The sequence below is a fragment of the Rhea americana genome, unplaced genomic scaffold (assembly GCF_003343005.1).
Source record: "Rhea americana isolate MKP2758 unplaced genomic scaffold, rheAme1 scaffold_88, whole genome shotgun sequence".
Taxonomy (NCBI): domain Eukaryota; kingdom Metazoa; phylum Chordata; class Aves; order Rheiformes; family Rheidae; genus Rhea; species Rhea americana.
Genome location: NW_028187066.1, coordinates 1,876,940 through 1,891,863, shown reverse-complemented (window position 1 = coordinate 1,891,863; position 14,924 = coordinate 1,876,940). Strand labels below are relative to the sequence as shown.

The 14,924-nt window shown below is 37.5% G+C and overlaps 1 protein-coding gene across 1 annotated transcript; it reads right to left on the bottom strand.

The window, feature by feature from the left end:
- Positions 1–3,540: 3,540 nt before the first annotated feature.
- RXYLT1 (ribitol xylosyltransferase 1) lies at positions 3,541–14,702 on the bottom strand. The gene is made up of 6 exons (XM_085323839.1): positions 14,628–14,702; positions 14,286–14,526; positions 13,222–13,324; positions 8,010–8,324; positions 5,576–5,746; positions 3,541–4,518 (listed from the first exon to the last, which is right to left on the bottom strand). The coding sequence occupies exons 1-6, from the start codon at positions 14,700–14,702 to the stop codon at positions 4,101–4,103; spliced, it is 1,323 nt and encodes a 440-aa protein (XP_085179965.1). The 3' UTR covers positions 3,541–4,100.
- Between the last annotated feature and the right edge of the window lie 222 nt (positions 14,703–14,924).

The window sequence follows — 14,924 nt, the reverse complement described above, 5'->3', positions numbered from 1 at the left end:
AATCTATGTAATTCTATGTAACTGCATAAGCTTGTGGGATAAGAATAAAGGATTTTAGAATAATTTTTGCTGCACAGATAGGTTTTATAGCATCACTTTCGGATTGATCCCAGGAAATTTTACTGTACACACTAGCTAGCATGTCTTTCTGGACTCAGCAACAAAGTCCTGGGATCCAGTGTAAACTGTTACACCATCCTTTTAGACATGTTTTCATCAGGTCAGGCATTTTTGGTTTTGATTGATCTGTGAAACCCTTGTGTAGGATTCACAGCACTATGTAAATATTAGATTCCTTCTTAACACTGGAAAATTGCAGTTTCAACTTGCCTTACGGTAGCAATTTTCTTGGAAACAGCAGTTCCTTAGAGCACAGCTGGAATGGTATTTGAAAGACTCGTCTCTCCCATTGTCAGTCTATGTGAATATGCCAGAAATAAATGTAACTTTGTTCAACTATCATTTGTTTCTCTTATTCCCAACAGGAAGAATGCCTAGAAATATTTTAGGATGCTATAGTTTGGGAGCTGCTTCCTAGTTTGCCCAGATTTTAGAGGTTATTACCACATGCAWGTTTCCCAAGAAGTAACAGAGCTTTATTTCTGTTTCTCAAGCATTTTGATGAGGACAGTAGCCAAGAACCTGCTGATACCGGCACGCAGGGATCCTAATGCATACTTAATGACTATCATGACAAAGGCTTCTACAGAACTTCTAACTGCATCGCTCTTAACGTTTTTAGACATTGAAAGACAATGTTTAAAAATACTTAAAAACATCTGCTATTGTAATATCCTATACCAACGAAGAATGGTCAGCATCTTGATCTTTTGCAAGCTACTTCCTTATCTAGGGGATTATCAACTATTACAAAGGCTGGTAACATTTCTTTGGATACTCTGCTCTTTAGAAGTTGAATTTTTAAACAGCTCACTCTATTCATAGCCATTCTTAATGGATTCAAAATGATTTCAGAGCAACTAAAATAAGCTACATTGTGAGAAGCTAGATCTCAATTTTTTCGTACATGTAATCCAGTTTATGAAAAGTCTTCATAGCAGGCAATAYCACTGATAATGAAACTGGTAGTGCCATATGTTCATCATACAAGTATGATGCAAAATACTGCATAATTATCAATCTGTGTAACATCTGCTGTTACAACTGGTAGTCTTTCAATTCAAGGAAGGTTCACTTCTGCTAAGAATTCCCTCTTTGCAGAGATGGTGTGTGGTTACCAAAGRCTTCAATCCATGTTTTATGTTCTGCAAAATCTTGCTTGTTTCACTACCTCTAACCACAGGGCTAATTGCAAAAACAGAGTGCGCATTTTCCTCTATTAAACAACTGAATCGATTCTTTATTTACTCACTGTCAGCAAAGTTATTATCTACTCCCACCTATAGCTCCCACATAGGTGTTAGCTATCTTTTTGTCCAGTGACTCGACTACTTCCCTTCTTTTCAGTTTCTTGTATCAGAGATCAGACCTTACCTCTGATGCGAGTCCTTCATTAGCCTCCTTTCCTCAGTCTTGTCATCTGTTGGTAGAGCCCCTCAYATAGTACTGAGTTATTTCTGGTTCGTTTCCTACGAGCACCCTCCTCCTCCAGTTCTAACATACATTTCACTTACCTCCTGAATTTGTAGCATGACAAATCTTATGCCTGGGCTACCTCAACTACTTTCTCCCCTTCTTACTTCAAATCTCCACTCTTGCTTTAGAAATTCTTCTACATTGATGACCTCACTTCAGAGTGCGTTTTCGTGGTCCTTAAAATTTGACAGTCACAATTGCRTGGGCTTTCCATTTCCAAATCACTCATCAATACTTCAACAAAATGTAACTGCTGTATGGGTAGTATTTTATGTGACAAACAGAAGCAGCTAGAAGCCAGCAGAAAAGCTAGTATCCCTGACCCATCAAATTTTTGCAGATGACCAGCCAGGGCAATATCCCAAAATGCAACAACGGGCAGAAGATCCCAGGGCTACAAAGGAGGGGGAATGTTATATATACGAGTGTATACATATATATGTAATGTAAATTACTTCTTTGAACTCTAAGCAGGCAAGCCACTACAAGGTGAAATTCTGCTACAACTCTTTTGCATGTCTTGTCTCTCTTAAGATGTAATTGCCACCTAAGAGTTTAGAAATAAACTCATATGTGTTTACTCAGAAATAAACATGAGTACCATCCTGTTTCCTCCTTTGGTGACTGTGTAACAAACTTTACTGCTTTTCAAATGTTTTGATTTGCATCTCTTTAAATTCTTATAAAAGGGTCTGTACTTCTTAAAGATTTTAATCTGACTGATAAAGACTTACCTGTCTTACCTCTTTTGTAGTCCCTTTAGGTCCTTCAGGAATGCCTAAAAGTCTGCAGAGTACAGGGGAAAAATGCTCCTCTAGATCATTGCTCTGCAGTTTTGTAGCTCATGTAGAAAAAAAAGATTCTAGTAAAAGGAAAGCATAGTGATGTCTACATTCACAGGATACTAGTGTGGAGAYTCCCAAGTCTCCCCTAACCCTCTAAATGCTGTCTACTACTGTGTAGGTGCTATCGGAGATCCTCAACATTACTGTAAATTTGATCTAACAAGCTCCACTTCTAAGCAGTGCTCATCAACTCAATGCAGAACTCTTGACAGCTCTGCTTCTTCGGGTCTCAGCTGACTGCAGCATGTCTGCATTGTATTGCAATTGCACGATGTAGGCATGCTTCAGGCACAATAGATGGATGATAGTCATAGGAAATTCGTGATAGATACATGATTCAGATCATTATATTTCTGTCTTCTGAGAGCATCCATTTCTCTCCTGACTGTATAAGGAACACAAACTCCTTAATCTAGGTGTTCTGAAGCACACCYTATTCCAGATCCAAAGCAGCCACTGTGAATACCATCTGTTCTTAGCAAACTAAAATCTACTTGTGGAATTTTTTACACAGGATGTGATGCAAGAAAACTGAAAAACATCAAATAAATCTTCCTGTATGATATTCCAAAAATAATGGCATCGTTACAATAATGAATATTATTTAGCAGTAGAGTTGCAATGACATATGACATATGAGACTGAACCCATATGGCATATAGATATTCAAAGACAGAGAACACAAGCTGCTCTAACACTTTCAGGATGCCAAAGTTCTGTATGAAGTCAAGCAACTTGGCCTAACTCACTGAAAAGATAACAACAAATTTCTGATGTACAAGAATAATAGATTCCTTTAGCCATGTTTAAAGAAAAATRTTGACATTGTTGTACACGTAGTATCAGAACATGTAATACTACACTTCTACCATCCTTTGGAGGTGATTGTTCCAGCAGATTTTGAGAATGAGTTAAGCTACATGYAGGTTTAAGACCTACTGTTCAAAACAGCTGTAACTGCAGGCAATGAATGCTTCCTCAAAATAACTTCAGAAAGATACRTCTTAAAATTAAACAGAAATGAAAGGAAGATATTTCAATAACTGATATTAAAGGAAAAACATACTGCTTTTAAATGCGTTTAAGAAAGAATTCTCCGTTTTTACCTTTAAATATGTATCTTTATTCCACATAGAGTGCTTAATTAGCTTTATGGCTATTTTCTTAGAAATGAAGCATGTCAATCAAATAAACAGTTCACATTTTCAAAACAAACACTTACCAGGATATATCTTAAAGACTGTGCTATACCTGGTAAATTTGCAATAACCATACTTTTTTTATGTCTTCATAATACATTCCTCTGTACCATTCATCTTTCACTCTTCTGTTTCAAATGCAAATGTTGATCTCACGTTGGGTTTAAGAAGTTCACACGCTCAAAAATATTCTAACAGATTTTTTTTTTTAGTAAGTCAAGAAGACAACATGGAAATTGTAAAATCAGCAATAAAATTACTGTTGTCATCCCTCCAGACTACTACCCTTCCAAGTCAATATCCCCTCTGAAAATGGTTAAGGATGGAGGGTCAAACTAGTGCAACTCTGATGATATCAAAAGGAATGCTTTGTGAGATTTCTTTTTTTGTATAAAAACTTCACTGTAAGGTTAATGGAAATTATGCTTTCAATCTATTTTAGATTTCCAAAAGGGGCAATTTATCCTTTATGACTGGATAAAAATGAATTTTCCAAAGTATTAATGAATTTCTGTCTCATCCGTGCTTTAAAGTTTTGATACCATTCTATCAGTTTTCTTCTCCTCTGAATCTTTTCTTGTAAGCTCYTTTTCTTTTCTTTCTCTAGAACAGCAGGAAGCTCATTCCAGTTTTTAATAAAGATAAATGGAGCCCCCATGGTCTTCAGTAATTGCAATGGAGCACTGTGATACATTGATGAATTTCCACAGTCACCTGGTGTCATTACATCTTCTACAACCGGCAGAGATCCGTATGAACAAGCTTCATATATTCTATAGCATTCTGTATTTATTCCCACTGGGCACAATGTCAGATCACTCTGCAGTAAAGCATCTTGATAGCTTCTGAAACTTTCCTTTGTTTCTTGAGGCTGCCATCTAGGAAAATAAAGGAGTTGAAAATTAACATTTTTGACAGGCATGAATGTATTACAATGAAAGGGAGAGACATGCTATAATTTCAATTATTTAKGAAATTTATGAACATGTGGATGCAAACATTTTACATACACACACACAGCAATAGGCTTTTATTTTTAAACCTAARTATTATTGAATAGTCTTCTAAAAATATTTACAGAAAATCACTATTAATAAGAGATGATAACATTGTTTAGATATGGTGCTTTAAAAAAAAATTAGTACTTAGAAGTATAAGAGACAAATTGAAACTTCATTTTAAAGACTTTTATATTATTCACATGAAGCATGTATCACCTTACTTCAAAGTAGAGTTCAGCAACAGACATGCTGGGAGACATTTGATGGATTTTTAAAGGAAATCCTTTTGCCCCGAATATTTTAAATCCGTAAAGGTTTACTCTTCAAAAATCATGATGTAAAGCAATCTGTCAACCTTACCAGTCTGCCTAGAGTGCTTTGGAACTTTTGTAAAACAGTTTATGCCACAGATAAAGTCTGAGATTCTTTGTCAGCACAGCCACGGTCTTCTTAAGCACAACTGTGCCTATTACCAAACATTTTACAAGTGTTGCTTGGGAAAATAAATAAATACAATCAGAACCCTACTTCTATCAGTCAAAAGATCTGTCTACTTACTTGAAACAAAAGATTAAATCTGTTCTTTTTTATAGAACTAATTCAACAAAACACWATCGTCTTTTTTTCTGGTAGGTCATGAACATGCATAATGTGCAAGACAAGTATGTTTCCTCCCACCACAATCAAATGTGTCTAAAAACAAAATGACTGTCTTTATATAGTAAATACATATAGGATTTTTTCCATTATGCTTTAYGTAAGATATTGCAACATCAAGGCTGTTACTCAAGACCTACACAAAAAGACTTGTTCTCTTTGTTTCATTTATGACTGGTTATCTTTATTTGAACTATTTAAGATTGAAGAAAGGTTAGTAATAATGAATGAGGAAGGAAATTCAGAGTATTTTCATGAAGTAGATCAAAGCTCTTACTGTTCTCTGGCTGCAATCCAGCAAAGTTTATCAAGCCCATCCCGTTTCAGAATTTCCAACAGGGTTTCCCTAGAAGAATTTTTATAAACTGTTCCTAAAAAATTACACAGATACGATCTTGGATCATGTAGCATTGACCAGCTGGATTCTACAACTGGAAAATTTCTGTAGCTGTAACGAGAACACACACATTAGATAATGATATGCTTTAGGTCAGAGAAAAAACATTTTGCATCTTTTCATGTTTACTGTAGTAGGTTTTAAAGTTAAAAATAYCTATTTTAGCATTCCAAATCTGTAACTACAGACAGACCCATTAGCAAACCAGTAAACATCCTGACCTAAATGTTGATCTTTATTTATTTGTGGCCTCTGCTCTTTTCAGACATTCTAAAAGATTACATCTCATCTTAGCATCAAAGAAATTATGTATATATGTTATAAAATGTCCTTAAGAAATGCATGTTTTTTCAAAAGCAGCTTTTCTCAATGCAAATACTGTTTTTGACTGAAATGGGCAGGTTAATGGTTATTATGGAGTCAATGTCTCAGCTACCTGAATTGCTGAATATGCCTATCAACTGAAAATACCACTGGTACCTTCTCAAAGGAATATTTCACTTTGATCTTTGTGGACTACACCAATCTAATCTTTTGGCTACTCTTAAATCACCAATTTTATTCAACATGACAGCTAGTGAAATACTRCTTCAGCTGAGGAGCTGGTACAAACTTTTTAATTATATAAAATTTATTTAGTATTTTTTCTGAAGCAGGTAAATGGTAAATAGTCTTCCCTTTTTTCCTTCACATTCTCAAATTAAGATAGACACTGCTTCTAGTTTCATTATTTTTAATAGATCACTGTACTATTTCCCTGCTGTTTCTCTTTACATTATTGCAGTGAGTTTTTTTTTCTTTTTTCTTTTTTTTAAGAAAGTTGTATCCTGGTTTCATTCTTTACTGGTTTCAAAGCTAATCTCTATTTCCTTTTATCTCTCACTGACTTCTTAATCAACTTTAATGGTCCCGAAGACATATTCACTTTCTTCATCTCTCCAAATTTAGATGAACAGTCCTTTCAAACAAGAAGGAGAACTGGAAATATTAATTCACTATTCTCAGAGAATTACTTTTCTTCATACCAAATGTTTTTGCAGCATACTACATCTTTCTTTTCTCTCTTYGTTTGGAAAACCTTGCCCATTCTCACGGCTTATTCTGCTTTTACATAAACATTCAAAAAGCCCCATTCTGACACCTGATTTATCTTTCTCCATTCTACTACTGTAACTGTTGTTGCTTTGTTAGCCAATTGTCATCTTAATCTTGGTGCCTCAAAAATCAAGTATTTTTTGCTTAGAAACTCTAATTCCATTAACTCTCAGACACTTTCAAGAATCCAAATTTACAATATTTTAATGACACAGAGCAAATTTAATCTATGTATAAAAATCTGTCAAAATCCGCAACATTTTCTCTTTTATAAAGCAGATAAATGTATTTAACTTATTGTGGGAAAAGCATTGGAAATGGTAGCACCAATTTAGGACAAAGTGCTGCTGAATGAATGATCTGGCCTAAACATCTTTTTGCAACCTGCATAGATCAAACTGAATTAAAAAAAAAAATGTAATAACATCAGGATGTGGTAACCAACCAAACCATAAAGCTCCAGACAGGTTTCAAACAACCTCCATACAAGACAGAAAATTCAAATTCAACACAAGGTATATATAAAAATAATCATGCATTCTTTTCATCTCTGATTACCATTATGAGTAGCTAAAACATTGTAACTTGAATAACTCTGTTAAAGGGGATACCTTGGGAAAAGACACATCTAACTGAACTAAACTTGTTTCTACTCCACATAACTAGCCTGAGCACTAAGTATAGCAAAAAGCTTTTGTGAGGAAGCAGTTAAACCAGCTTGGGCTACTGGAGAATTGCATCTTACTGCAACACTAGAGTATAYCAATTACAGAAAGGAGGCAGAAGCAATTTCTTTTTGAGACACAGAAGAAAGGAAAAAACCCCAAACATATTACCAGTACTAACCCTTTCCTGTCTTAAACAAGCATTAGTTGAAACCTGATTATATAAAAATCTTAAATCCCCATATTACACTAGCAGTTATAATAGATTTCAAGAACAGATCTACTGAAGGAAAAAATAAAGAAACAAAAGCAAAACTAGACAAAGGTTCGCTTTTTATAGGGCTCGCTAAATCCTGGCATTCTTGTTTATTATTTTAATTTCAAAATGTAATTTCTATAGATTCTAACACTTGATTTAGAAAATCAAATAGAATCATGTTCCAAAATTTAGTGAGTATAATCATTTTGGACAGTGCAGTAACATTCAGAGGTATTTTCCATTCCTCATGCATAACAAATAAGTCTTAACTATAATTTGTGTCTATAGCACTTACGTAGCTACTCCTAAAGGCCACTGGAAAATATCTTCTTCATTTACCAACGTATAGTCGTATGTTACGAACAGTAGATTTACAAATCCTCCATTTCTTTTCAGGTACGGTTGAATCCATTCATTGTTGCACTGCTCATTTCCAAGTAGCACAACAGCAACATGCTGTATCTTGCGAGTTTGAATTAAAGTTTGTGCATAATGCAACCACTGAGTGGCGTAGGAGATTTTTGCTTTTTCTCTTCCATTCAGAACTAGCACAACATTATCAGCTTCTACTGTGAAGTACCCAGGAACTACAGATGGACCAGTGATGAAGCTGTGAAAAGCAAAATTTAAAGACCAAATATCTTTAAGACGAATTATTGACATTATCTAATCCTCTAAAAATCTATACTACACAGTCTGTACTCTAGGGACTTTTTCTTATATAAAGTCAATGCACTATACTGTAATGTAACCATGCAACTATGTAACAATTCCTGTTGTTAATGTCTAGCTATAACGCAGAAATAAAGCTTGCCTTTCGCTTTATTCTGCAAAATAAGGAGATTTAGACTTAAATGGAAATAGGGTATTTTTTCAACAAATCAGAACTAATACCATATTCAAATATTGACACGTGGATAAATCAATCAACTGAAAAAAAAAAAAGGATGTGCTTTGTTACGCACGAAATGACAAACTTTTTTATTCATTCCAGAAATAACCGACAAATACAGTATAAGAGAGACAACCCTCCCCCAAAATCTGTAACAGTATATTAAGAAAAACTCTTATGTGAAACAGTTGTTTGGATGGTCTGGTGTATTACAAATCTTTTGTGTAATTATGGGTAAGTCAGGGTTAGACCAACAAAGAGACGGTGTAATCTGATTCTAGTGTAGAATCTGTTAACATAGAGGTATTCATCTAAAGGTAAACTCGTGTTGCTTGTATAACCTGGATTTAACTCCAGGCTTTGATAAAAGCTAAGCAGCACAAACATTTTCAGTATAAAACTGCGTTTCTAGGTCTTGCACACACTATTCTACAGAGGAATTTCAGTCATACAACAAAATCCTAATTGCCATTAAYGCACTGTCACAAAGTAATGAATGTTTGCCGGTTCCTGCTTCAGCTAACTGCTGTGTTACGACTACCGACTGAACTCGAAGTGGTAGTGATTACACAGCTTGGGAAAAAAGAGTGGTGAGGGAAAAAATTGCAAACCTTTTTTCAGGAATCCATGAAGTGGAGTTTATTTTTCTTTTTAGGTCTTCTGCATTACTACAGGCTTTCAACTACCAGTTAAACTTAAAAAGCATGCTTATTCTAAATTAACCTCTGAAGTGCTTAGGTTGACARCTAATTTCAATTCAAGGATAAACATGCCTGATGAGGAAAAAAAATTCACAGAAAAAGCAGCAAAAACTATTCTAGTGAGGATATCTGAAACAGAGTAGCCTTAAGCAAGTGTGTTCTGAACCTGAGCTAAGCTGACATGCTCCTGGCTCATGAGTGTATTCCGGAGACAAGGGTCATGAGTGATTTGGACCCAAGACTTTTAATAACTTAAATATAAGTCAGGTCAAGGCTTAAATCCTAGCTTTAAAATACAGGGCAAAAATACTCGATAGGGCACAAGGACTGCAACTGCCTCAGTAGCACACTCTCATCACTGGGATTCTTAGGCGATAACACTCAGAGCATCAGAATGCCTAAAGCAGTCAATAAGATATGTATTCTATCCAACCATCACCCTGTAAAAAGAAACCTGAGGGGAAAGGGTTTCAGTCAATGGACCCAATAGTGCAAGGCCTTCAGCTTCACAGAAATAACAGGATATACAGAAGGGGAAGCATTGGTTCATATGATGAAAAACATGAAGTTTAATAGCATAAAACTACACTGGGGAAAAAAAAGCACTACTATGGAAATCCCATACTCCAGTAATAAAACACAGTATTAAAGTTGTACTATTAACTCCTGATCATAAAAAAAATAGTGATCAGGAAATGTGAAGGAGATCAGAGAAGCTGCAAAATTAAGACAGGCAGTAGTACTACCATTACTCACATACAGACTGGATTAATGCCTCATCAGGATGAGGTATAGAAATTACATTTTGTACTGAATGAATTACTGTTTCCTAGAAATTCCTTGCTTTTCCTTCCTATTCTTTGTACTGATATGAAAAGATGCTATTCTGGACTRGGTCTTCAGTAATATCCAGGGCCTAGTTCAAAGGTCTGCCACCCTGTAACACCAATCATAATAKGATTAAGCTTAATACTGTAGCAGGAGAGTGCATACCAAATAAATCCAGCACAGAGATATTCAATATCAAATAAAGGAACTACGTAAAAATGAAGAAGAAAACCCTTAACAGTCTGTCTAAACAACAAGAAGCTTGCAAGCAGCTTGTAAGCTGTTGAAAAACACTGTATAAGAAGTCCAAGTCAATTGTGTGCCACAAGTCCAAAAGAAAACAATGCAATCCAAGAGAAAAGTCAAGGAGGCTGTCAAAGGGAAAAGGTCAACATTTTTTTAAAAAATGAAAAGCTTGTCCAAATAAGGAGGACAGGAAAGCTCACAAAACATGGCAGATCAAATGTAAACAGAAAATTAAGGAGTCTAAAAAGCAATTTGAAAGTTGTCTTGTAAAAGGATGCTTAAGTTGATAGGTAAAGKTTCTGTAAATATATCAAAACCAGGAAGACAGCTACAGATTTGGCAGGACCACTGGATGACAAAGGTATTAAAAAAAAGACATTCAACATATGACAAAGACATAGCAGAGAAGATTCRCACACCCAACTCATTCTCTGTAGCAAGAAACAATGTAAAATACACGAAGTATTCTATCAAATAGAGAAGTTAACAGTTGTTTGAAATCACTCACTCACTGTGCAGCAATAGCTGAAAATCCAACTAGTGTTATCTGGAAGACCACTGAAGACAACAAGCAAGCTCTCTTCTTGATTACTGTGTATTAACTGGCCTCCACATCTCAAGAAGGAGAAAAAGGAATGAGGATATACACAGAATAGGGCAACTAAATTGACTGAGGGAACAGAGAAGCAGTTTTAGGAGGAAAGAGTTTACAGGCAGAGACTCTTCCACTTCGGAGAAGACTGGGTGGAGAGGGTAAATTCACCAAATCCTGCATTGGTGCAACTCTAGCAGGAGAGAAACTAGTTGGATAYTGGTTTAAAAGTGGTAAGGTCCACTTTGATACAGCAGATAGTGARTATCTGCAGTTTGCTGCCAAAGGCTGTTACGGAAGACAGTAACAGCAGATTCAGAAAAGAACTGGGACAAATTTATGGGTAACAGGTAACAGGCCTATAAAAACACACTAATGGGAATAAGTAGGAATGTAATTCCTAGCATCCCTAACCCCTAAACTGGAAGAAGATGAGGAGGAAAGACTGCAGACAGTGGCCAGGTTCACCTCATCTCCCTAAACAGCATCTCCCACCATGACTGTAAGCCTGAAGTCTTTGCTAGACTGACCACTGGTCTGAACTGGCAGAGTGATTCTTACATTGATACCTGTTCTGTTCGCCCCGGGAAAAGAGATGAGAACAAAGGTTTCCCCTTTTCAGATGAATGCCTTAACTGTTACACAAAACTCCGCAACTCTTTTCCCATCGGCCACGTGAAAGCTCTCACTGTTTACGACTTGGTGGTACAGCTTCAACAGGAAGATAGTGAGAACATTCAGCAAAGTACCTGTCACTATGTGCAAGGCTTGTGAGCAGCTCTACCTTGCGTGTATGGTTAACGTGCCCTAGGCATCACAAAAGCAGATGAAGTTGCTTCTCAACTGTACACTTACTGTGTCTTCTGTTCATGGTATTAGGTACAACTCATGGTTCACGACTTTTTGTAAGGTTTTTGGAGGGCAAGGGCTTGCATATGCTCAATTGCTCTATGCTTCTGTTGGTGACCCAGTGCACTACCTCAGCAGGCCTCTGGATCACAGATCAAGTAAACTACTATATCTGTGTTAAGGACCACGGAGTTACATAGACAACAAGCGCAGCAAACATATAAAAYGCAGTCATTGCTGGATAGCAGGTATGGTCTTCTGTGCTTGCATAGTGCTGAGTCTAAATGTGGGATGCTGATTCAAGAAAATTACACAGGTCAGGAAGAAGTAGGATGTAGGCTGCCTTGAGAGTCTAGAGGACTCTGGAAGATTATGTTCTTTAGGAATTCCTTTGTCAGGTTATGAAATCTTTGTTAGTTTACTTTGTTAGCGGACTGATATGTTTTCACTCGGTGATCTGAAATGACTGTAGATGGTTGTAATTTGCATAAAGGCAACAGGAGAATGCGACAGAAGAAAACTGCTGAACAACTGGGGCTATCAGGGACTGAGACTGGGGGAAGGCAGCAGAGAATGTAAAAAAGTGCGACTCTCAAAAGTACAGCAATTCGGGAATGTCATTACTTAATGGTATGAAGGTTGACTCTCCCTGCTCTATATCCTCCAGTGAGACAGAAGAGAAAGATGAAGCATGTGAAGAAGATGGAGTGAGATTCTTMTCAGCACTGCCCTGTGGCAGGACAAGGGACGACGGGCACAAACTGCAATACAGGCAATTCCATCTTAAAAAASRGAAACACTTCTTCACTGTGAGGGTGGCTGGACACTAGAACAGGTTGCCCAAAGAGGCTGTTGAGTCTCCATCTCTAGGAATATCCAAAACTTGACTGTACTGAGTAAGCTGCTCTAGCTGACCCTCTYTGAGCAGTGGGATTGGACCAGATGATTTCCAGAGGTCCCTTTCAACCCCCAAAATTCTGCGACTCTGTCGGACAATAGAGGTCAATATTTCAGAAAATAGTTTTCTTATCAGTAAGCAGCCAAACTCATACAGTAATTCTTCCTCACAAAAAACTACAAAATTACTCCTAATTTGACTAGAGAGTAGAACAAATTCTTACCAGCCTGTCAAATTTTAACATCTGCTATGTTAGTAACTGATGTAAACCAAACATTTCCATAGGAGCTAGCATCCAAGTTGAAGTTAAAACCAATAAAAAGCTCCTCAGGTATCAAAACACTAAAAATTTAACATATATGCAAATGATGGTATTAAAATAATTGCCATTTTGAGGAAATGGACAAAACAATGAACCTGTGTATCTTCTCATATTCTTTTAAGTTTCCAACATATAGATTAAAGTTAACRCAAATTAAGCCAATATCATGCAGCTTGTACCTGAAACGCGTTTTTCCTGCCTTTTGACTTCCTTCTCTCCACTGTGCAGTGACATCAGCTGGCTCAAGAAGCCCTTCAAAAATATGTTGCCAAAGGTATAGACCTATATAAATGATGAAGATACGATGGAGAACTTGAATGTATACATTTTGCCTACTTTACAGTTCCTGTAAAATACTTTTTCTAGGAGACAAAAATGCATGTAATAACATAAGAATTCGCTAAAGAAATATCAGAGCTCCCTATATAATATGGGCTTTCTCACCAAACTCCATTTAATTTGGAATTAGTTAAGACAGTATTTACACACATCAAGACATTTAAAARGATTCTTTGGCAACCAAGATAGTCAGTATGAAGGCATACCACACTATCATTTCTGTTAGCATCTCTTTTTAGTACACATAACACTTAAAAATAAACAAATATTAATCATCATTTTATAGACAAATGTAATTCTTTGAAAGCTTTTGTGAAATACATCAAATTTTTATGAGAGAATGCGGCAACATATAATACACCAATGTGTTCTACAATGCCACATAAAAGTTCAACTGAAGCTGAACATTTTACACTTTCAAAAAAAAATGACATAAGAACAATGAAATCTCTTCAGCAGTTGTCAAAGAGGCCAAGAGGAGCTTGAGCCACAGTTTATCCGTGGTAGCTGTATTACAGTACACACAGTGTTGTATTCCCCACCATACAATGCTTTATTTCACAAAGCGTAAATGCGACAGAGAAAAGATATTCTTTGCACCTGTGTTTGTCCTACTATGAACTACATTCAATTTAACAAGTAACAGCGCTTGCCTGCCATTTGTGCCATTTTGACAAATGTAAAAAACGGTCTTTAAAAGAACTGATATTAAGAACCAGAGCCTAACTGCTGTTATTGTTAGTGTCAACATAATTTTGAGTAACAGTTACCACTTTCTCAATGCTTTTCATTTGCAGATACCCACATTACTTAATCATATACGAATTACAGAAATTTAAAGAAACTGAGAACAGTAACRTATCAGAAAGGTTAAGCGCCTGACATATTAACTACATGTGCTTACCCACTGCTGCTTTGCCCCAAATCTGCACTCTAAGACTGGTTTGTTCTAGGTGAGACCTCACACTTTTGATCGCTTTAAGATGCGCCTCGTATCTCTGCTGCGAGGCGGCCTGCTCGTTCCTCTCGTCGGCCTCCCACGGGTTCCACTCTTCGCCGCCCGGAGCAACATGCTCTGTATTTCCGAAACACGAAGACCCCCCGTTTACAAAGCCGCTCCTAGCCGAGCAGTGCCACCGACGGCTCTACTCATGCCAAACGCACCAGGCAACCCTCGACAGGAATTTTCCGCCGCGGGGAGGTGGAAGCGCCCGCGCCGCTCAGCCGGCGGCTCTAGGCGCAGAACCGCGGCCTGCCCTTCCCGGGCCGCTGCTGCCTTACTCCTCTGGGCCGCCCTCAGGCGCCTCTGCCCGCCCGGCATGGGGCACACGACGTTAGTCACGCCGTGAAACACGCTCTGGGAAGAGTTTCCCTATCTAACGGGACTAAAGAGCGCGGGGAAGCAGCGCGGCGCCGGCCGCCATCACCGCGGCGGCCTGCGGGCCCGCACAAGCCACCGAGGAAATGGCCGTCGCCAGCGGGGCCTCGCGGCGGACGGGGGGGAGGCCGCCACCACGGGCGCCCAAGGCCTCGGCCCCGCCCT